This window comes from Pleurodeles waltl, chromosome 3_1 (genome assembly GCF_031143425.1).
Source record: "Pleurodeles waltl isolate 20211129_DDA chromosome 3_1, aPleWal1.hap1.20221129, whole genome shotgun sequence".
In the NCBI taxonomy this organism is placed as follows: Eukaryota; Metazoa; Chordata; class Amphibia; order Caudata; family Salamandridae; genus Pleurodeles; species Pleurodeles waltl.
The window spans coordinates 739,616,211-739,638,780 of NC_090440.1; the positions used below are offsets into that span (position 1 = coordinate 739,616,211).

General features: G+C 40.7%; 1 protein-coding gene across 5 annotated transcripts in view; it reads right to left on the reverse strand.

The window, feature by feature from the left end:
- Positions 1–3,017: 3,017 nt before the first annotated feature.
- The window catches only part of WT1 (WT1 transcription factor), a 212,430-nt gene continuing 192,877 nt past the window's right edge, over positions 3,018–22,570 (reverse strand). The window contains exons 6-8 of one of the 5 annotated variants that reach the window (XM_069223510.1): positions 19,016–19,105; positions 8,306–8,398; positions 3,018–5,409 (exon numbers count right to left, since the gene is read on the reverse strand). In XM_069223510.1, coding sequence (XP_069079611.1) covers positions 5,288–5,409; positions 8,306–8,398; positions 19,016–19,105 — 305 coding nt within the window. In that variant the 3' untranslated portion in view covers positions 3,018–5,287. The remainder of the gene's footprint in view (positions 5,410–8,305; positions 8,399–19,015; positions 19,106–22,570) is intronic. The other 4 variants (XM_069223509.1, XM_069223506.1, XM_069223507.1 and 1 more) reach the window with 4 other exon arrangements.

Here is a 22,570-nt window from a genome sequence, read left to right on the forward strand (position 1 = left end):
TGCAAAGGATTCATGGTAACAGAACTTGGTGAGAGCCCCACAAGTCATCCCATCTTGGATTCCCATAGGTGTCTAGTTTTCAAAAATGCACAGGCTTGGTAGGTGTCCCCAGGTGCCGGCTGAGCTAGAGCCCAAAATCCACAGCTAGGCACTTTGCAAAAACCAGCTCTGTTTTCTTTGGGAAAATGTGATGTGTCCATGTTGTGTTTTGGGGCATTTCGGGTCGCGGGAACTAGGCCTACCCACACAAATGAGGTACCATTTTTATCAGGAGACTTGGGGTAATGCTGGGTGGAAGGAAATTTGTGGCTCCTCGCAGATTCCAGAACTTTCTGTCGCCAAAATGTGAAGAAAACGTGTATTTTTACCCAAATTTTGAGGTTTGCAAATGATTCAGGGTAACAGAACCTGGTGAGAGCCCCGCAAGTCACCCCATCTTGGATTCCCCCAGGTATCTAGTTTAAAAAATGCACAGGTTTGGTAGGTGTCCTTATGTTCCGGCTGAGCTAGAGGCCAAAATCCACAGCTAGGCACTTTGCAAAAAACAGCACTGTTTTCTTTGGGAAAATGTGATGTGTCCACGTTGTGTTTTGGGGCATTTCCTGTCGTGGGAACTGGGCCTACCCACAAAATGAGGTACCATTTTTATCAGGAGACTTGGGGTAATACTGGGTAAAAGGATGTTTGTGGCTCCTCTCAGATTCCAGACCTTTCTGCCACCGAAATGTGAGGAAAAGGTGTTTTTTTAGCCACATTTTGAGGTTTGCAAAGGATTCTGGGTAACAGAACCTGGTAAGAGCCCCACAAGTCGCCCCATCTTGGATTCCCCTGGGTGTCTAGTTTTAAAAAATGCATAGATTTAGTAGGTTTTCCTAGGTGCCGACTGAGCTAGAGATCAAAATCTACGGCTAGGCACTTTGCAAAAACCAGCTCTGTTTTCTTTGGGAAAATGTGATTTGTCCATGTTGTGTTTTGGGGCATTTCTGGTCGTGGGAACTAGGCCTACCCACACAAATGAGGTACCATTGTTATCAGGAGACTTAGGGTAATGCTGGCTGAAAGGAAATTTGTGGCTCCTCTCAGATTCCAGAACTTTCTGTCGCCAAAATGTGAAGAAAAAGTGTATGAGGTGCCATTTTTATCGGGAGACTTGGGGTAACACTAGGTAAAAGGACGTTTGTGGCTCCTCTCAGATTCCAGACCTTTCTGTCACCAAAATGTGAGGAAAAGGTGTTTTTTTAGCCACATTTTGAGGTTTGCAAAGGATTCTGGGTAGCAAAACCTGGTGACAGCCCCACAAGTCACCCCATCTTGGATTCCCCTAGGTGTCTAGTTTTAAAAAATGCACAGGTTTAGTAGGTTTTCCTAGGTGCCGACTGAGCTAGACATCAGAATCCACAGCTAGGCACTTTTTAAAAAAAACATAATTTTCAATGTAAAAATGTGATGTGTCCATGCTGCGTTTCCTGACGCAGGCATCAGGTCTACCCACGCAAGTGAGGTACCATTTTTATCGGGAGATTTGGGGGAACACATAATAGCAGAATGAATGTTATTGCCCCTTGTCTCGCTCTAAATGTAATACACAGTGTAAAAAAGATGTCTATTTTAGAAATGCCCTGTTATTCAAATGCTAGTATGGGGACCCCGGAATTCAGAAATGTGCAAATAACCACTGCTTCTCAACACCTTATCTGGTGCCTATTTTGGAAATACAAAGCTTTCCTTGATACCTATTTTTCAGTCTTTATATTTCACCAAATGAATTGCTGTATACCAGTATACAATGAAAACCCATTGCAAGGTGCAGCTTATTTACTGGCTCTGGGTACCTAGGGTTCTTGATGAACCTACAAGTCCTATATATCCCCACAACCAGAAGGGTCCAGCAGACATAACAGTATATTGCTTTAAAAAATCTGACATCGCAGGAAAAAGTTACAGAGAAAAATGTAGAGAAAATGGCTGTTTTTTTTACCTCAATTTAAATGATTTTTTTTTTATTTCAGTTGTGTTTTCTGTAGCAAAACCTTATAGGATCTACACAAATGACCACTTGGTGAATTCAGAATTTTGTTTACTTTTCAGAAATGTTTAGCTTCCTGGGATCCAGCATTGGTTTCACACCCATTTCTGTCACTAACTGGAAGGAGGCTAAAAACACAAAAAATAGTAAAAAAGTAAAATGCCAACATTGTGTTGAAAAATGTGGTTTTCTGATTCAAGTATATCTGTTCCTGAAAGCTGGGAAGATGGTGATTTTAGCACTGCAAAGCCTTTGTGGATGCCACTTTCAGGGAAGAAACCACAAGCCATCTTCTGCAGCCCTTTTCCCATTTTCTTTTTTAAAAACAACATTTTCGCTGTGCTTTGGCTAATTTCTTGGTCTCCTTCAGAGGAACCCACAAACTCTGGGTACCTCTAGAATCCCTAGGATGTTGAAAAAAAGGATGCAAATTTGGCGCGGGCAGCTTATGTGGACAAAAAGTTATGAGGGCCTAAGCGCAAACTGGCTCAAATAGCCAAACAAAGTGGCCTGGCGCCTGAGGGGGAAAAGGCCTGGCATGAAGGGGTTAATTGTTTTACAAACATGAGCCTGGTAAAAAGCTTAACTTCTAGACTAGACCTAAAAAACTAGTTTCCACCCGTCTCATATTGCCAAATGAAGTCTGGCCTTCTAGTTTCACAGAGGGCTCGTATAGATGATGAAAACAATTGCAGAATGTTTGTAAAATGGCACGGTAAACGTACATGAAATACAAAGTTTATCTCAGTTTACATGAGGAAAAAAGTCAGGACCAGAGCGGTTTTTTTTTAAAGCAAGGAGATATAAAGGTTCAAAATAGCAATTTGAAAGCTCGCTGGCTAAACTTTATAACAATCTGCTTCGCCCTTCTTTTCTTGGGGTCGCCTGGTCAATAAAACTGACAAGTAAATAGGTTACGACGTTCTTCCTGTGGAGGCATTACAGCAGAATATGGCAATATCTTAAAAATACAGTGTTCACCAACGTAAAACAAAGTAAAAAAGAACTTTAATTCTCAAAGTTTTCCCTCAGATATTCTGTCCAAATTTCCACTCTTGTTTTGCACTTTTCAAGAGACATTGAGTTTTTTCTCCGGTAAAAGATACATTGACAGATTTTAATGAGTCACAACAGCCAAAGTTTAATCAGTGATGCATGATAAAAACAGACAGTACTTGTAGCAATTTCTGTTGCTTAGTTTTCATCATGTTCAAGCTGTTTTAGTGAAATAAGATAGATTCCTTAAAACTGCAACAGTGATATCTCCAGTTTGTTCCTGTTTCTGAAAAAAAAAACATTTAAGCTGACACATCCGGAATGTTTGATGAGAAGGAGGATATAAACATGATGTAAGTCAAGCTGTTCAGTTCCTTTTGGTCGGCATCCAAGCAGGCCCGCATATATTTAAAGTCACAGTGTCATACAGAAGAGCTATGGTATTAGATGAAATTGAAAAAGGGCTTCTCAAATTATAGAAAAACAAAAATACTGGCAGAACCATTGTTAGTCTCAAAGGGACATTTGGTCTGGTTTAAAAGAAAATAGAATAGTGTACGTGACGTCGAAACTGTGACCTTTTTATGCATTCGGAGACACATTGGGAGACCCCCGATTGAAAAACTAGCTGAATTACTGCACCTCATTTTTCGATTAGGCAGATCAGTTATAAATCAGTTATAAACATTTTCAGTAAAATGAGCCACTTATTGTTCACGTACATGATGAAAGATGCAGAATAGGGTAATTTAAATGTGTGTTTTTTTGTTTAACATATGACAGTCTTAGACTTTCTTAAAATGTACTCACTGAGTCTATAAGGCTCACTCCGATTACATGTTGTATTAAATTCAATTTTTCTATATTTTACAGTGGTTCTTTTTGCAGACAATGAATGAAATTGTTTGAACATTGAAAGGGACTTTTGCTGATGCATCAATACACATGATTTAACCTGAATTAAATTAAAATCTGACAATGTCTAGGCACACTATAGTTGTAAAGAATATTTCAAGATGTTCATACGCTGATGGGACTGAAGTATCTAAAAAGTTTAGCAACACATGTCAAAATTTAAAATGTACACTTGCTCATGAGGAATGCAGAAGAATGTGGAAATGTCAGTGTATCCCTTTAAACGGGCTTAACCAAAAGCACAGTGGAAAAAAAGGCAGGTTGCATCTGTAGCATTATCAATATTTTGGCATAGCAACATCCTCCTAAACATGATTCATCATATGATTCAATTTCCGGTTAACTAACAGCAGTACATTACCAGATATATATATTTACCTATATACACAACAATTCAAACAACTCTTATTAAAAATTACATTTCCCTCTACACAAAACCCCAGAATTAATATAGTCCCTTACACTAGTAAGGTCTTATGTTCACAAACACGTATACACAGACATTCCTTAAGTTACTTATAACAAGTGAAATCTGTTAATGAAAATCACGGACCAGCCTTCTGCCATCTTTTTTAAATTCTCTTCACTTTTTACACCTTTTTGGCCACATAACCAGTGCAGCCTTTCAGAACACCCTAATGACTACAGTGACTGTTTTTAAACTACATACATTTATATATACTTATAGGGAATTCGTGTATACCTCCCATGCTGCATTGCTGACACCCAGTATAAATGGATGGCATCCACCAAGAGTACGTTTTTTAAGAACCATGTTGAATTTATGAACTATCAATTGAACTGAAAGGTAAGGATCTCATTCAATAAGCAAAAGTGGTTTCTGATACTCTCTCTTTATAGTTATTAAAAACTTGGTTTGAAAAAATGTAATTTTAAGCATACTTTAAAACACTGAATACCTGCATGACTATGAGCCTTTCAGAATAACTGAGGCCTGTAATAGGGTTTGTCTTAGCAATTTCAATATGTGACAAACAGGTACACAAAAATTACAGGATGAAATACAGCAAATGAAGTAGATCATCTCCAGAAAACTGACCAAACTAGATAAGGAATGTTTTTTCAAAACCAAAAGAACAGGACAAGCAGCAACAGAATGCAAAAAATAAAGATTTACATATTACTCTTTGTGTCATGGTCACCGACTAGCTAGTGCTTGTTCCTCAATAAATCAAAAACTAAGTGGAACCATGCTGTTTCGTTAACTGGTCCTGACTCCTCATCATGGCCTGCTTCAGCATTCCGCTCTTGGGGATCAGTGAGGATGTCTAGTCCTCACTGCAGTAGTTCATATTGCTCCATATGGGCGGAGTTCGTATTTTATGACGTTTAAAGAGAAAGCTGAAGTTTGGTCATGTTCCTCTGGTGCATGTTATGGTGGCGAACCAATTCATCTGATCTGGCAAATTTCTTTTGACAACTGGGCCATCGGCAGCTAAAGGGCTTTTCACCTGTTGATAAAAAAATAGTGAAACCAGTCACTAGACAAACATGTTCTGATCGATGTCTAAGCAAAGTGGTCTTCACCACCTTCTGGCATTGTCTTGGAAAAACAATGAGTATTTTTTGGATGGAAAAGATAGGCTTCAAAAAGAAAATATGGATTACTGGGGATCTGTTTAACTTTTAAAATGATATAACATTAATGGGCAGCTGTTCAATTATTATTATTCACAGACAAATATGTTCCCCCTCATATGGACCACTGAAAAAGGATTTCTGATTTTGCCTCGTTGAAATTCCTGAACAAAAACTTCACAGTGGATACATATTTTGATTGTCATGTAAGTTGGAGAAATGATGAGCTTACATATTGTTATAGTGTGCGTCCTTCAGACAAGGAACAGCTTTCAAAGACATTCAATCCATTTGTGTTCTCCTTAATATCACTATATGTAATTGTCACGAATTATGATCCATCAATGACTTTGGTTGCCTACCACCACAGTTTTGAAAAGTTGTACATTTTTATTTTACATGTTTAGGTCTATGGCAAATGTTTCTATAAAATCAGCTTGAAATATGAAATCATAGTGCTAATAGTAGTTTAGTAAATGCATTTTTAAGAACACAGATTGAGAACAGCTCTCCTTTCAGAAAGCACTTCCCCTCTGCTATTAGAGCAATTAGAAGAGAGACTCATTTTCTAATACTGCGGTGTATGGGACATTTTATTAGATCATGCATATGTTTATCAAAAGAGGGCATGCTGAACAACTTAAGTGCTTATTTGTACTGTAGTGGATAATCTCTATGGTTACATAGAAGCAAAGCGATCATGACAACAGTCACCTCGCTTGAAGTAGTGGATATTTGTGTAATGAAGGACTGGCAAGAAAGAAATGTAAATAAAAATGTAAATGAGAAGCTCGTCTGTTACTAAAACCGGAATAGCCTGTGGGTGTTGCACTAGAAGTTTAAAGTTTTAGTAATGGTATTTTGGTATACCAGTACATACATATGTTTCAAAAACTGCTGTTATTCCTTCCAGGTTCGCATGAATGGAATGGTAAACTGTAATGGCGTTTGTGATTTTTCATCTTAGCATAGATGGTACTTGCTAATCCTTTGCTTAGAGACTTTGCTGCAAAAATGGCAAAAGATTTCTTGCTTAGTGTAGATGGCACTATACTAATCCTATGCTTAAAAACAGACATTTGAGGTCAGCATTTTTAGAGTGTTGGTGGTGTTGTAGAGTACTCCATATGAAAGAGCTGTTCGCCACCTAAAACCTAGAAACCACCCAGGGGGTCCCTACCTCCCTGTGTGTGTCTGTTTTTGTGTGTGAATACATGCATAGAGTTATCGATATGCATCTATATATATGTGTGTGTGTATGTGTATATATATATATATCGAGATATATATAGATATGTATGTATGCACACACATACACGTAAATATACATATAGCTCAGCAAAGTTCAAATATCTATTTAGATTTACAAATATTATCAACCAGATTTTTTGCTTACAGTTTTCAATAAAAAACTTTTTTTGTACCATTATTAAAATATTACTTTTGTCCAAAGAATTGCAATGGAACATTTAGGATTGGCCCTCATTTCAGTAAATTAACTTCCATCAATGTTTCAACAAAAGATTATCATCCACATAACCAATTTAGAATTTACTGTTGTTCTGAAAAGAAGTTCTCTATTGGGTCGGGTATATCGAACATAAAGTTAGACAGCAATGATGTCCTCAATAATGACGAAGGGCTTCATTACGAGTGTGGCAGTCTTACAACTGCCACACTCGTGGTGGTGGTCTGGACCTTCGTCTATGCGGCGGTCCGACCGTGGCATAAAAACCCTGGCAATCTGACTGCTAGGGAACCTCCAGCTCTGCCAGGATCTTGGATCCCGGTGGTCTGGTGGTGGCAGAAATCCTAACCTGCCAGGGCAGCGCTGCCCTGCAGATTACGACCTTGTTCTCAGCCAGCCTTTTCATTGCAGTAACACCGTCATGAAAAGGCTGGTGGAGAACAGGTGCAGGGGGCTTGGGGGCTTGGCATGGCCAGCGTAGGGGCCCCCCTGTCCAGCACTGTTACAATGTTCACTGTCTGCTATGCAGACAGTGAACATTGCAAGGGTGGTGGTGCACCCTGTGGGTTACAGTATTTCTGCCGGCTCAATCACAAGCCAGAGACAATGCTGTAGTCTGTCTGCTGCTAGGCTGGCAGGTGGAAACCTAGGTTTTCGCTCTCCAGCTTAGCGGTAAACTCTTAATGGGTCCAGCGGGGAATGCCAGTGTGGCCACAACCTCCCCTTCGGAGGTTCAGCAAACGGTGAACTCCTAATCAGGCCCAGAGTGTGATTAAAGTCTGGAGGATGAATCAAATATGGCTTCTCAATTCCTAGTTTCAGGTCAATGCCTGTTGTGGTGCTCTTACAGTGGTTTTTCAAAGTGCTCAATAACATGGTAAAATAGTTTGGTTGCTACTGATTTTGCGCAGATTGGATTTACATATTAAAAATATCAATACAAACTCCATTCCCTTTAAATATGCTTCTACTAAAGAAAGTTTTCATAGTTTCGGGGATTCTAATATGTTTTATAGAATTATTTTTTAATTTCACAACTCTCATAGGGATGTGCAGTAGACAACTGAAGATGATCAAGAGCCCATGATATGCTATTTACAGAGAGGGTCATTCTACCAGCATGCCCTAGAACAGGATTTGTCCACCCCCTCTTGTACATGCATAAGGTTATTCTCTCCCAACTTTGATACACTAACCCAAAATAAATGGTAAATACCCACTAAAATTAGTCAATTAACATTTTATATTGTATGTTAGGTAAATAATAAATGAAAAATAAAAGTGAAGAAAGGTTTACGCACTTGTTTTACCTGTATGAGTCCTGGTGTGCGTCTTCAGGTGGTCAGATCGAGAGAACTTTCTCTGGCAGGTTTTACATTGGAATGGTTTCACACCTAAAGAGATAAAAGAATTGCTATATGCATGTTGTATTGCGTTTCCACTGAGAGCAAGAGGCAGACTCATTATTACTCCAGTCCATGCCTGTGTAAGGGAAACTAATTAGTTAAATGTTTTATGATGAACAGGATGTAGATAGGACCACTTCTGCCAAGGTGCACATCTCATTGATGCTTTAGTTCATCTCGGTCTTAAAGGTCAATCCATATTTAATGTTTTCAAAATGTAATTTTTGGGACATGATTTTATGTGAAGATCCAATTCACTGGGTTAGAAGAAAGAGGAACGTGGAAGAAGAGGGATATTTTCCACAATGTGGTCTTCCTAACAGGGAATATAAAATGGACCACTCTGATACAGTGCATTTTTGAAGACTTCAGAAAGCTGACATATTGTAGCACAAGGGGTCCCATATAATTAACTTTGATCAATCTAATATGCATACAATATGATTCGGATTAACCAACTAATATAAGGGCAGCAAAAAACAAAGAAAAAAGAAAAAGTAGCTCTTTCAAGGTCAATAACCATGAACAAAATAAATACACTACAATTACTAATTTCAGCAAACAAAGAACATTTTATATTGTCTTGGTCAAAACGTCCCTTTTAGCATCCCTACACATATTTCATGTAGGTAAGTCTTAAAGGTTGTCGAGAACACTTTCAATTTCAAAATGGAGGTCTAGAATAAATATACATTATGCTTACACCGTGCCTCCGGAAATATGGCACACATGTTAAAAAACGTATTTTTAAAGTAAATATGCTTTGACTTCCTATATTGCACCTTCCCTTTTATAATGAAAATTAATAAAACTTCAGTTTTCACTACACAGGACCACCAGTAAAGATTTTGGGAAATTCTGATGACAATGGTACCCATGTTAATTTCAATGTGGGTCATTTAATGTTTGGTGGGGTGGGAGCTTTGCTGTAAATCAGCAGGCCACTTGCCTGTGCACAATTCCTTACCTCATTTAGAGGTATGTTGATACTATATTTCCATTGGCAGAATCTCATCTGACTCAGAACTCTATGACTAGGCAGTCCATCCAACACAGAATCGCTGGAACAATTCACTGGAGTTTTTAAGAAAACTCCCTGCGTGTTATAAAGATTGCTGTTTTCTTTTACAGAAAAAACACATTGGGGTTTGCCTCTGCAAAAGAAGCACGACACAGCAGTTTGCCATATATAACATTTGTCAGAGAAGTGCTCCCACTTTGTAATTGTAAAACAATGTCTGTGTTGCAGCTAGGGTCCCTAATAATGGCTGTGGCCCTCTGCGAGCAAATAGATGTCATGACTTTCGCCACAGCAAAGGTTTAGGAGGCCACTCGCCAGGGGCTAATGACCCTAAATGTATTTGGAATTTAATTAAATGCGAACACTTTTTTCTATTTTTCTGAACCTTATCAATATTCTCCCACATAATTGGCTATGATTTAGCTGTGTTTTACTCACAAAATCAATTAAGTGTCATGTTTTCTGCGACTCAAAGCGGGTGGATATTGAGTTTATTAGGGCCCAAGTAGGGTGTCTTGTGGCACCACTATGGTATTCATTTTAAAAATCACCTGTTTTGTGCTTTATGATTGGAATGTTGTTGGGGGGACTGGAGCCTCTTAATGTTTTTTATATTTTGTTGTGGCATTTTTGCATGGTGCGCATGTTTAAGTGCCCCACTTTTTTACATCAGACAAAGCGGACATTTTGGCAGGCCCGCTTTGCTGCACAGTTAGTGGTCTAGTTTCAGTGCACGGCCTCTGTTTCAGAGAGGCCATGGCACAGACAGACCGCCTCAGGTAGGATATCTTGCAGCACTGCTATACTCTTCATTTCAATAATCATCTGTTTTGTGTATGACTGGAATATTGTTGGAGGAAAGGGGCCTTTTAGTTGTTGTGGCATTTTTGTGTCATGCAAATGTTTAGGTGCTCTGCTTTCTTACATCAGGCAAAGCAGCCATTTTGGCAGGCCCCTTTGCAGCTCATTTAGTGGTCTAGATTCTGCGATCGACCTACATTTAAGAGCAGCTGTGAATAGCGGGTGAGCCGCTTGTGCGCCAAAGGCACACCAAAGGCAAGCCTGTATGTGCTCAAAAGGGCCCAGGGGCAAGGAACCCTGCATCTACTCATCCAAATAGAATTATTTTTTTTCTGCAGACCAGCTTAGGTTGCTCTGCTCTGCCTTTCCAGATTTCTGTCTGACCTCCTTGGACTCCCTGGTGAGTCTTAAAATCTGTACCAATTGCAATTTCTCATTCAGCTTAGACTGCAATTCCTCTAGCCCTCCCAGCAAAGATGATATTTACTCTCCTGGACCTTCTATGCACAAGGCCACGAGCTCTAGCATTGTGTTAAGGAGCAGATCCTCCATCTATAGCTTTAATTGCCGCTCCCTGCCTAGACATCAACAACACCTATACAGGTTTCTGATGGATGCCGCTCTATGTCAGAACTACACAAGAAAAAGAGGGCACCCTATAACCCTACTCTCCCCAGGGTCGTACAATATCATGAGCACAAAAAATCGGCAGGAAGGGACAAATGCAATCATTGATTTAAAGACATCAGTGATCAATCCTGATCTTTGGGGACAATTTCTTTCCCTTCTTTTTCATTTAAATCGTTATGGTGGCAAAGGTAAGCAGTGGTTATTTGGTAAACATTCTATAAATATTAACACATAAAAATGTACATAACATCACAAACAATATTGACAAGAAAGCAACTCATTGAGTCGTGGCGATATCACAAAGGAGGGTTGTGCCCCTCGTTCATTCTTTACTTTGTGGTCACTATCAAGAGATTCAAGTTGTTATCCACTGAAAAAGAATGGCTGAGGACCTAAGCTGCACCTAGCTGTCAAATACCTATCTATTTATTTCAAACGGTATTGTATGGTGCATATCTCATTTCTCAATACATTGACTTGTAAGCCCTCAGTCTCGCATATAATGGGTCGGCGCGTTTCGGCCTATCCAGTCGTGGCCTCATCAGGACTCGAGAAGGGCAGTACCGCCTCTCTTATTCTTAACAGAATAAGAGAGGCGGTACTGCCCTTCTCGAGATATGCACCATTCAATACAATACCGTGTTAATATTTATAGAATGTTTACCGAATAACTACTGCTTACCTTTGCTACCAAAACGATTTAAATAAAAAAGAAGGGAAAGAAATTGTCCCCAGAGATCAGGATTGATCACTGATGTCTTTAAATCAATGATTGCATTTGTCCCTTCCTGACAATTTTTTGTGTTCATGAGACTATGTCAGAACTACTGCATTGTATGAAGGGATCATAATGATAAGACAGGAGGTGGGATAGCTATCATTTTAAAGAGAAATATCAATGCAAAATACAGGAGTTACCTGCCTATGAAGCCATGTTCCTGTCTCTTTGCCTTTCCAATAATCCCACTGTATCCAGTGTTGTGATATACCGTTCTCCTGGCTCTGCTGTTAATTGGTTCCTGACCCCTACATCCTTAAATGAACCAGTTTTATGCTGTTAGGGATTTAAATATTCACCTGGAGGATCTCAACTGCACCTCTGGCTCGGCTCTTATAGAGACCCTTAGTGCCTTGAATATTGGCTTTATTCATTCTGCACCCACACATATGGCTGGACATCTATTGGTACTAATTTTTAAAACATTAAGGGCCTTACTACTGGCGCCCACCCCCACTGCCACAGCTTTGGTCTGACCACTTCTCAATGTCTTTCTCTATTCAGACTCATTCATTACTGTTAGAAATGAGGTCTTTGGTTGCCAGTCAAGTTACCCCCTGTCCAAGCAAGGACCCTCACTCTAGTCAGGGTAAGTCACACACAATCCAAATCATCCTGTGCCCACCCTCTGGTACCTGGGCACTGAGCAGTCAGGCTTAACGTAGAGGGCAATTTGTGAAGTATTTGTGCAATCAATCATACAATAACACCATATAGCACCACAAAAATTCACCACAAAGTGTTTAGAAAAATATATAATATTTATCTGGATAAATGCAGGTCAAAATGATTAAAATGCAATAAGTATATGTTGTGATATCACTGTAATAGTGATATAATGTGCCTTAAGTGTTTTAAAAGCAGTCAAAGTCTCTTTCAAGCACAAAGTACCTGGTTCACGTGCAAAATCTCCGCAAAGAACCACAGAGGAGGTGAGGTGCGGAAACAAAGGGGGTGTGCGTTGATTTCTCGGGCCGCACACGGCGATGCGTCGTTTAGTTTTCACGCAGGGACAGCTGTGCGTCGATTTCCAGCACTCGGTTGTGGATCCTCTTCAGGTTGCGGGGTTTTTGGATGCCCCGGGGATGATGTGTGGATTTCCTGCACTGGCAGTACGAAGTCATAGGAGCTGGGTCAATTCGGTGGGCGCTGCATTGAATTTTCTACCGCAGCGCTGCGGTGATACCTCTCTGTAAGTCGGGCTGTATCATTGTGGCTCGGCTGTGTGTCAATCCGGTGGGCCGTGAGTCAAATTTCTGGTCGCTATGCTGGCGCTGCGTCAATCTTTTCAATGCGAAGTCAGGCTGTGTCATTCCCGTTCAGCGTGCGGTGAATTATTCACAGCGGTGCAGGCTGTGCGTCTTTTCTGGCAGGCTATGCGTCTAATTTCGTCGCGCAAGGAGTCCTTCTTGTAGAGATTAAGGCCCTCATTCTGACCCTGGCGGTCCTAAACCGACAGGGCCGCGGGCAACGGAAGCACCGCCAACAGGCTGGCGGTGCTTCATTGCCCATTCTGACTGCGGCGGTAAAGCCGTGGTCAGAAAAGGGGATCTGGCGGTTTCCCACCGGAATACCCCTGGCAGGGCTGAACCTCCATGGCGGCGCTGCAAGCAGCGCCGCCATGGGGATTCCGACCCCCTTCCCGCCAGCCTGTTTCTGGCGGTTTTGACCGCCAGGAACAGGATGGTGGGAACGGGTGTCGTGGGGCCCCTGGGGGCCCCTGCACTGCCCATGCCACTGGCATGGGCAGTGCAGGGGCCCCCTAACAGGGCCCCAGCATGATTTTCACTGTCTGCATAGCAGACAGTGAAAATCGCGACGGGTGCAACTGCACCCGTCGCACCCCTGCAACACCACCGGCTCCATTCGGAGCCGGCCTCTGTGTTGCAGGGCCTTTCCCGCTGGGCCGGCGGCCGCTCCTTTGGCGGGCGCCCGCCGGCCCAGCGGGAAAGCCAGAATGGCCTCCGCGGCCTTTTGACCGCGAGCGGCCAAATGGCGGTGACCGCCAGAATGACCGCCTAAGTCTTTTTGGTTCTGAGACTTCAGGAAGCAGGAGGCAAGCTCTATCCAACCCCTTGGAGAACACTTCTTCACCACAGCCAGGGAGCAGCAAGGCAGCAGGGCAACAGCAAGCAGCCATCCTTCACAGAAAGCAGACAGGTGAGTCCTTTGGGCAGCCAGGCAGTTCTTCTTGACAGGATACAGGTTCCATTTCAAGTTTCTTCTCCAGGAAGTGTCTGAGTTGGTATGGGCAAAGGCCCAGTTTAAATACCCAAATGTGCCTTTGAAGTGGGGGAGACTTCAAAGAATGGCTTAGAAGTGTACAGGGCCCCCTTTCAGTTCAATCCTGCCTGCCAGGGTCCTAGTAAGGGGGGGAAGTCCTTTGTGTGAGGGCAGGCTACTGTCCTTTGACATGCAAGTGTCAGGCCCTCCACCCTCCCAGCCTAGGAAGACCCATTCAAAATGCAGATGTATGCAAGTGAAGCTGAGTATCCTGTGCTTGGGGCGTGTCTGAGTGACTGCACATGGGAGCTGTAAACTAAACCCAGCTAGACGTGGATTGTAGGGCACAGAAGGATTTAAGTGCAGAGAAATGCTCACTTTCTAAAAGTGTCATTTCTAAAATACTAATATGAAATCCAACTTCACCAGTCAGAAGGATTTTGTATCACCATTCTGGCCATACTAAGTATGATCTTCCTACTCCTTTCAGATCAGCAGCTACCACTCAAACAATGTATGAGGGCAGCCCCAATGTTAGCCTATGAAGGGGGTAGGCCTCACAGCATTGTAAAAATGAATTTAGGAGTTTTACACTACCAGGACAGGTAAACTAGACAGGTACATGTCCTGCCTTTTACCTACACAGCACCCTGCACTATGGGTTACCTAGGGCATACCTTAGGGGTGATGTATGTGTAGAAAAAGGGGAGATTTAGGCTTGGCAAGTACTTTTAAATGCCAAGTCGAATTGGCAGTGAAACTGCACACAGTGGCCTTGCAATGGCAGGCCTGAGATAAGGTTAAGGGGCTACTTAAGTGGTTGGCACAATCAGTGCTGCAGGCCCACTAGTAGCATTTAATCTACAGGCCCTGGGCCCATATAGTACACTCTACTAGGAACTTATAAGTAAATTAAATAGTCCATTTGGGTATGATCCAATGTCACCCTGCTTAAAGGAAGAGAGCATATGCACTTTAGCACTGGTTAGCAGAGGTAAAGTGTGCAGAGTCTTAGAAACCAGCAAAAATAGTATCTAAAAAGTGGAAGGGGGGCAGGCACAAAGTTAGGGGTGACCACCCTAAGGCTGTCAGGTCTAACAATTACCCTCTATAGTTGTGGCTGGACCTCTGACTATGTCCAGAAATTGGTCCAAATTAGACCTCTCTTAATTTCTGACTCCTAGACACTTACTGAGCCTAGTGGAGTCTTTTATACTAGACCAACCTATGGGTGATGATTGGATCAGAGATTGTCTAGAGTCAATCCTACCAGCTAAACCTAGCTCCTCAGCCAGACTCCTCCCCCTGCCCTCAGTTCAGTGAGACTTTGCATGGGGATAGAAAGTGGTGCAAGTTCCTGGAAAGGTTCTGGAGAAAGACTATCACACACTAATTAGAGCCACTCAAGCAACATTTTACTCAGATAAAATCACAGCTGCTCAGAACTGTTCTAAAACTCTTTTTAAAGGAGTTAATGAACTGTCAGATCCCAGTAAGGTATCTCCCCTTCTGCTTATTACAGTCACAATGTGAGGATCTAGCACTTTTTGTAAAAAAAAAAGAAAAGGTGATAGATATTCAACACTCTCTCACGACTGCTGTGAAAAGCGAACCTCAGATGGATGGTAATATCTCCAGCACGAGCTCACACATGGATTATTCAACTTGTGGAGGAAATAATATCAGTGCTTCACAGGCCACTCAAAAAATGAACTCATTTGCCCCTGTGGACACCTCTTTCTTTCAGACCCTCTTACAGTCCATAAAGTCTGGCTCTCCTTGAGACCCTCTTCCTCTGGTCAAACATAGTACACTGGGTTCAAGCCTAATACAATTACTGACAGTTCTCCTCAAGTCCTGCTTAAAAGAAGGATGCATTTTTCAGGCATGGAAGCATGTCACGGTCCTGCTCCTCTCATAAAAGTCCACTCTGGATCCCTCCAATCGGTCTAACTTCAGACTGATCTCAAAGCTTCCTATTTTGACAACAAAATTGGAGAAACATATTAACATGCAACTTACTACCTTCAAGGACTCAATACTTTCTTCACTCCTCACAGTCAGGCTTAAGACCAGAATATTTAATATCTGTGTTCGTCCCCTTACGGACATCCTTACCCTGTTCTCCTACGCAGATGACACCCAAATCCTCATGTGCTCAAGGCCACACTTCTGATACCCTGAATTGCTGACAGCAGACAGTGAAAAGCAACTGCACCCGTCGCACGGCTGCAACACCGCCGCTCCATTAGGAGCCAGCTCCAATGTCACAGCCGACATCCCCTAGAATTAGCATCAGCTAATTCTGAACTATGCCTAGAATTAGGACTTGAACATTTTAAATTCAAATACTTCCAAAGACTTTTGGATTATGGGGAGAGGATTGTGGGAGCTGCACAAGGCACAGTTAGATAAATTCTTAAATCCTATCTTCAGTCTCTGACCTCCCTGCCATGGAGGATTAACTTGGCCAAAATCAGAACTTTAGTGTACCCGACATGCACCAGAATGCAAGAGCTGTGTAAAAGAGCAGCCAGGAAGCGAATCCTCAAATGTTTCAGCAAGGAATTGGCTAATGTATGTGATTCAGAGGGCAGTGGTTGCTTTCGTCATCTGGCCCACATCCAGGACTCTGCAGGATCTGGCAAAATGTAGCAGTATCTACAAGATATGGAGGCCAGGGGTATTAGATGATGGATGTTGAAGTTAAGACAGGATCAGGTGCCACAAGTTACTGACTGGAAGGTTTAGAAGACCGGGCTTATATACTTATAGAAAATTCTAAAAAAATGCCATTTTGTACAATTGGCCCATGGACACAGGGTCACCATTGAATTTATTTTGCTGCTTTTATACAAGAAAGAAGAGCCCTTTTATTGCCAGTTTTTAGAGCTTTGGCCATCAGGACAATTGCCACTTTGTTGCATAATGTTATGAACTGTGAAAATATAACCCTGTGTTTTAGATCAGGTGAATTCTTTGACAGTACTAATTTGATGTTAAAGAAACTGGATATAGAGGTAGGTCATAAGCTGTAACCCTAATATGCACCTTATATAAACATTGACATTGACATTGACTGATGCTAGGATACTAAAGCTATTTTATTCTTGGAGTTTTGCAAATATGGTTATGCTTGCATTTTAAATAATATTTCAATTGTTTGTTGGGTTTAAGAATAATTGAAGAATGTTATATATAAATGCTGTTAGACAATATATACACTTTGGTCCTCTGGGCAGTCCTAATATGATCTTTGTATGAACTAGCAAAGTTTTACAGTTCCAAAGTGGGGTTTTCGTTTTTTGGGTAGTGACTTCAAACAGGTGGGTAGTGGGGTATAGGTCTTTATACAGTTTTTATACATAGATCTCTACTTTATTTGTGGCAAAATAAATTTATTTTTCAAAAAACGCTTTGGCGGCATGTCAAACTTAATAAACTAAACTAAACATGTAATGTGATTGCACTTCATGTTGATGCTGCATGTTAATCTGACATGCTGTATAGGAGATACATACATTGAATATATATATAAAAAATAACTATATTAAGTATGCATAGGAAAGAAAATGTGCAGTAATGGTGTGGATACTTAAATTATGATGATAGGGTTTACCGTTGTTGGCAAATACCACAGCCAAGACCCACCAGATGACTAACTTTCCTTTCTGTTAATCCAAAAGAACAGAAGAGTAAAGTGTGGGATTATACTCGTTTAGACCTAGAAAGGTCAATAGCGCCTACCATATCCCAGGGATACACTAGGGGCAGCTCCTCTGCTAAGGCAGAGGAGCATCGCCCCACTGGTTTTTCCAAAAAGGAAACATAAAATGATAATAACGTACATTACATTATTATCATTTAATTTTTCCTTGTAGGGCGGGCTTGGCTGGAGGGAGGGGGACTGAGGAGGGCTATGCGCACTTTGCATGTTCTCCACCCGGCTGTATAGCACAGCTGGATAGAGCACATCCACAGGCTCCCATTGACAGTCTGAGAGGTGAAGCAGGCCGCTCAGACCAATCACAATGCAGCAGCAGTGTTGTGATTGGCTGGGAGCCTGTGTAGCTGGGAAGACGAAGAGCATGGAGGGAAGACAAATGCGTCTCCCCTCAAAGGTAAGTGTTTAAAAAAAAAAAAATTGTAAACGCCCCCCCGTGACCCTTTGCTCCCTCTCCTGCAGAGCCACCCCTGTCCAGTGGCAGCCGTCACTGGGATACACTCTTCCTTTTCCTGAAAACATCATGCAATATTTTCTTTGTATTGGTAAAAGGACATGAAAAACAACCCATCGTGGTAACCTATTGTATGTCCTTAAATTCTAAACTGCTAGACCTCTGAATTAATATGCGTGTACTCCAAGTCCATTAGGACATGTTTCCTATTTTTTAATTCCTTTAATATATTGACAAAACTTTCTCAATAACTTATTGGATGTTCCTGCTTAAAGAAAACTAAGCTAAAATGTAGTAATTCTTTGAAAACTAAAGGTATTCATGTAAAACATCTACATTTATAGTGTATAAAAATGAGTTTGTGTAAAGTTGTGTTAATGTTTTTCTGTATGCAAAACTTGTGCTAAAGTGACCAGAGTGCACAAAGTGAAAAGTATGTATGTCTTCCCTTCAGCAAAATGTGATACTATCCTCAAAAAGTGGTAGTAATATAATTATCCTTTAAGTGTAACATCCACCAGTGGATTCTCCTCTAGAGTGATTACCACTGCTTTGGAAAATCATTCCAGTAGTATTTCCTCCACCAAATTATGTAGCAAATTATATTACCACTGCTTTTCAAATAAATATATAGTAGTATCCTTATTTAAATTGTGCCAGTATTTCTCATTGCACTTTACCTATGACCAGTAACACTGATTTATGAGGTGCATGGATCACTCACTATCTTTTAGTACTGCGTTCATCCTTGGTGATTGAGTTTGATAGTGATTTGTTCTTGCCATACTTCAGTGGCACTAACTAAATTCCTGATGCTGCATTTACATTGATCACTGACTCCAAGCGTTGACCATTGTGTAAAATGGAATTATCTATTCTGCAACTGTCTTAGGTCATTCAACACAATATTTTATGCTGTCTGTGTAGATATGGAGAAGAAACTAAATCAGAACAATAATTCTTAGTGCACGTACCTGTGTGTCGTCTTTGATGTCTTTTGAGTTGGTCTGAACGTGAAAATCTCCGCTCACAATCCTTAAAATCACACTGGTATGGTTTTTCACCTAGAAGTAAAGGGTTTGTTCTTGAGTTACACACTTAATTATTTGAATAAAATATGGTAAGTGATCATGTGTCATACTGGAACTGCAATATTTCTAAATACTTTAAACTATTTTTCAAACTCATTATTCTTGCATTGGTTTAGTGGAACTGTGCATTCCTTCTCCAACACTTACCTAGCAGTTTGCATGTCAGGTTGCATGCCAGAATATCATTAGCAAAAATATTGTTTAAATTAAGCTGGCTGTTTCCGGGGCTCAGCACCAGCACTTAGTTGTCATCACCAACACTTATGACAGTCTGCCACATGGTGGCGATGTCTGTCTAATTTAGAAATGAGCACAACAACAGTTGTTTATTAATTCAATACATTAAAAATGACTAATACCTGCCACATAAGCCAATTGAAGCCTTGGGGGCCTGGACTAGTTTGAAGTGCCACACTTGTAGGAGCGTGATGTTAGTAGGTGTATTTGTACTGTCAGCCATACAGCGGGTTGGGGCAATGGGTGGTGCAAGCTGCAGTGACCTCCTGACAAGGCACTGGCACTTTTTTTTTTTTTTTTTACAAATTAAGCACTGTTACCGGGCTGTGGATTTTCTGTTATTAACTACAATGGTACAATTGTTTGAAAATTATTTTAAGGACACAATATTTCTGTCAGACAATATTTGGTAACAATACTTTACTACCGTTACACCATGTTCTGCTGCTTCTGCAGCTTTAATAGCCACACATATATATATGGGTGTCCTCCAGGCACCTACTCACTTGTGACTCCTTTTCTATTATGTACCATCTCCCTTGGTAGCAGCATCTTCTCCTTTGACTTTGTCCTCCTTTTCTCAGATAATGCCCAAATCTCCATTTCATTTGTTCCTTTCACCAACAGCAAAGAAGTTATTTTTATATAATAATAGTTTTGGTGCCCCATATGAAGTGAATTATTTCAGTTTCTACTAACTGGGTCAAAAAAACATGTTGAATAAAATACCAGGCCACAGGACTCAATACTCCACATTCATACTGAAATACCACATTTCTGGGATTTCTGGGTTAAGTATTTTCAGTCCTGGGAATGTCAGGCCTTGAAATAGTAAGCTACTTAGAATGGTCTTCAGCTGCAGTACCTCCTCTTACACCCCCACCACCCACCTCTAATACTGTCCAGGCCACTTGTAGTTCTCTGGACCACTTGAAATGAGGGTCTAAATAATAAGTGACACCTAGCCATATCTCAGTTCTTAGATCCTATAACCATGATTCCTGCCCTTAATAAAAAAAATGTATTGTAAACGTGAACACACACAATAAATAGGTGCACACTGTTCAAAAGTGAGTGCTATCCAAATTCCAAGTTTAATCAAACTATTGCTAAGTTGAATGATGACGTGGTCATTTTCTCTACCTTTTATGTGCCTAGCATTATAATTCATTATAAATATGATGCTCTTGTAGTTCTCAATAAGGGACTGATTTGCTTACATTTCACACAGTGCAATGGAGCAAGGAAACTTGCTGTGTTGCGTTGTTTGAAAGGGAGACAACAGAAATGCACGGTTTCAACTAAGATATGACACATCTGCTGCCTCCTATCACTGTTGCACTATGTGCTACACTGTGTACTGCCTAGCTCCAACAGAGGCACATTTGCACCATGATGCAAGTGTGCCTACGTTACAGGCAAGATTGGTTTGTGCAGGAAGGGACACATTTCCTCTTCTATATGCACTGGAAAATGAAATACCGGTGGAAATAAAAAGGAGAAATAAATATATTTTTCCTAGTTATAGGGGAAGATATAAAATGTTCACACATTCCCAGGTTTACAGGTTTTTGTAAATCTGGGAATGATTCAAAATGTATGAGTTGATGCATGGAAACATACAAAGAAAGCCTTCCCAATGCAAAGTAACGCAAGTCAGCTAACTTTGTATTTACTAAACCAAACAAAGTGGCTTTGCATGGCTTAGTAAACGACAAAAAATATTTTGTGCTGGTGCTATGCCACCAAAGTGATTCAACCCCAGTGCAAACCCTTAGGAAATCTTCCACATAGCGTTGTGCATATGCAAAACCTTAAATCAGCGCAAGCACAGACAATTACAGTATGAACTCTCCTAAAATAGTCTTGAACCTGGGGCCTAGTCGTGAAAGGCAGTGGAGGTGATGACATTTTTCATAAAATATCATTACGTATATTATCTTGCAAAGTAGCTTTTGAAAATTACAAATGTGTTTCATTTAATTTCCCATTTATGCAGAGGATTTGTTATATCCTTCCATCTTTAAAGTATGTACAGGATGTCAAACTTGATATTTGAAAGCTCTGAATGTTCTCGTTCAGTGTTAATGTATCTGTTGCTTTGTAACTTAAGTAATATTTGTTTTGCAAAGCAAAAACAATGACAGAATGTTCCCTGACTGGAATCTTCAGGATACACAACACGCAGTTTAAATGACCGCTATCTCTTGTTTTAATGGGAAAATAATATACAATGGTCTCACTTTCTTTGTCATTAAGCAGGAAACAGGGTAGGTGTAAGACTCCTTTAGTTACTGCATTGTGTGTTTGAGTAAGACCATGGAGCATAACATACTAATCATTGTGCAAGATTGAGGGAATTGGTGTCGATTTTTGCTTTGAAACAGTTGCTTAAAAGAGAAATGGATATTTATTGTGAGTCAGCATACAGACCTGAACTCTTCCGGTCACGGAGCAGAGGACTATGACTACAGTCTAAACTCTTAATTTTGGACCAAAAAATTATCTTTGAGCTTCAAATCTCATTGTCGTAATGCTTTCGGAAAAGCCCAAAAGTGATCTGTTTAAAATCCACATCACTGTCTATTCCTGTTTTTCTTTTTTCATCTATGGCCTCTATTAAGGTTTTTCTTGTTTTAAAGCTCAAGTTTTATGAAGTTCTAAATTGTGTTGTTCTATTTTCATCTTTACTCATGTTAATTTACCATCCCTTTCACCAGCTCTCAGATATATTTTGTTGTCTTGTTCTTGTTTTCCTTGAAATGCTCTCAAGTGCTATACAAATATTGTAAATAGATAACATAAATATGCATGTGTAGAAGCAGGAAATGTGGAGCAACCAAGTGGATCTAGGATCTGGCAACTATTATTGAGCCAGGTGGAGATCCAGCTGGCCCAAGTGAAAAATGCTGAATTTGTCGTGGTGTAATTTGCCAACATCTGGACTCACTCCCTTCGGAGGAGGAAACTTGCAGGTGGTGAGGCTTTTTTACTTTTGCTTCCAGCAGGCCCAACATAAATGCCTGATTTAAAGGGAAACCAGCTTTCCTTTTGTTTGATTATATTCCTGACTGAGAGCTGTCTGGAGCCTAACACCTATATGCCAACGCAACGGGGAGAAACAAAGGCAGACAATTTTGTTATCACTTTACAAGTCCTTAAGAGAAAGTGCAATTAGGAGGCAGGTTTGCGGCTTTGTTC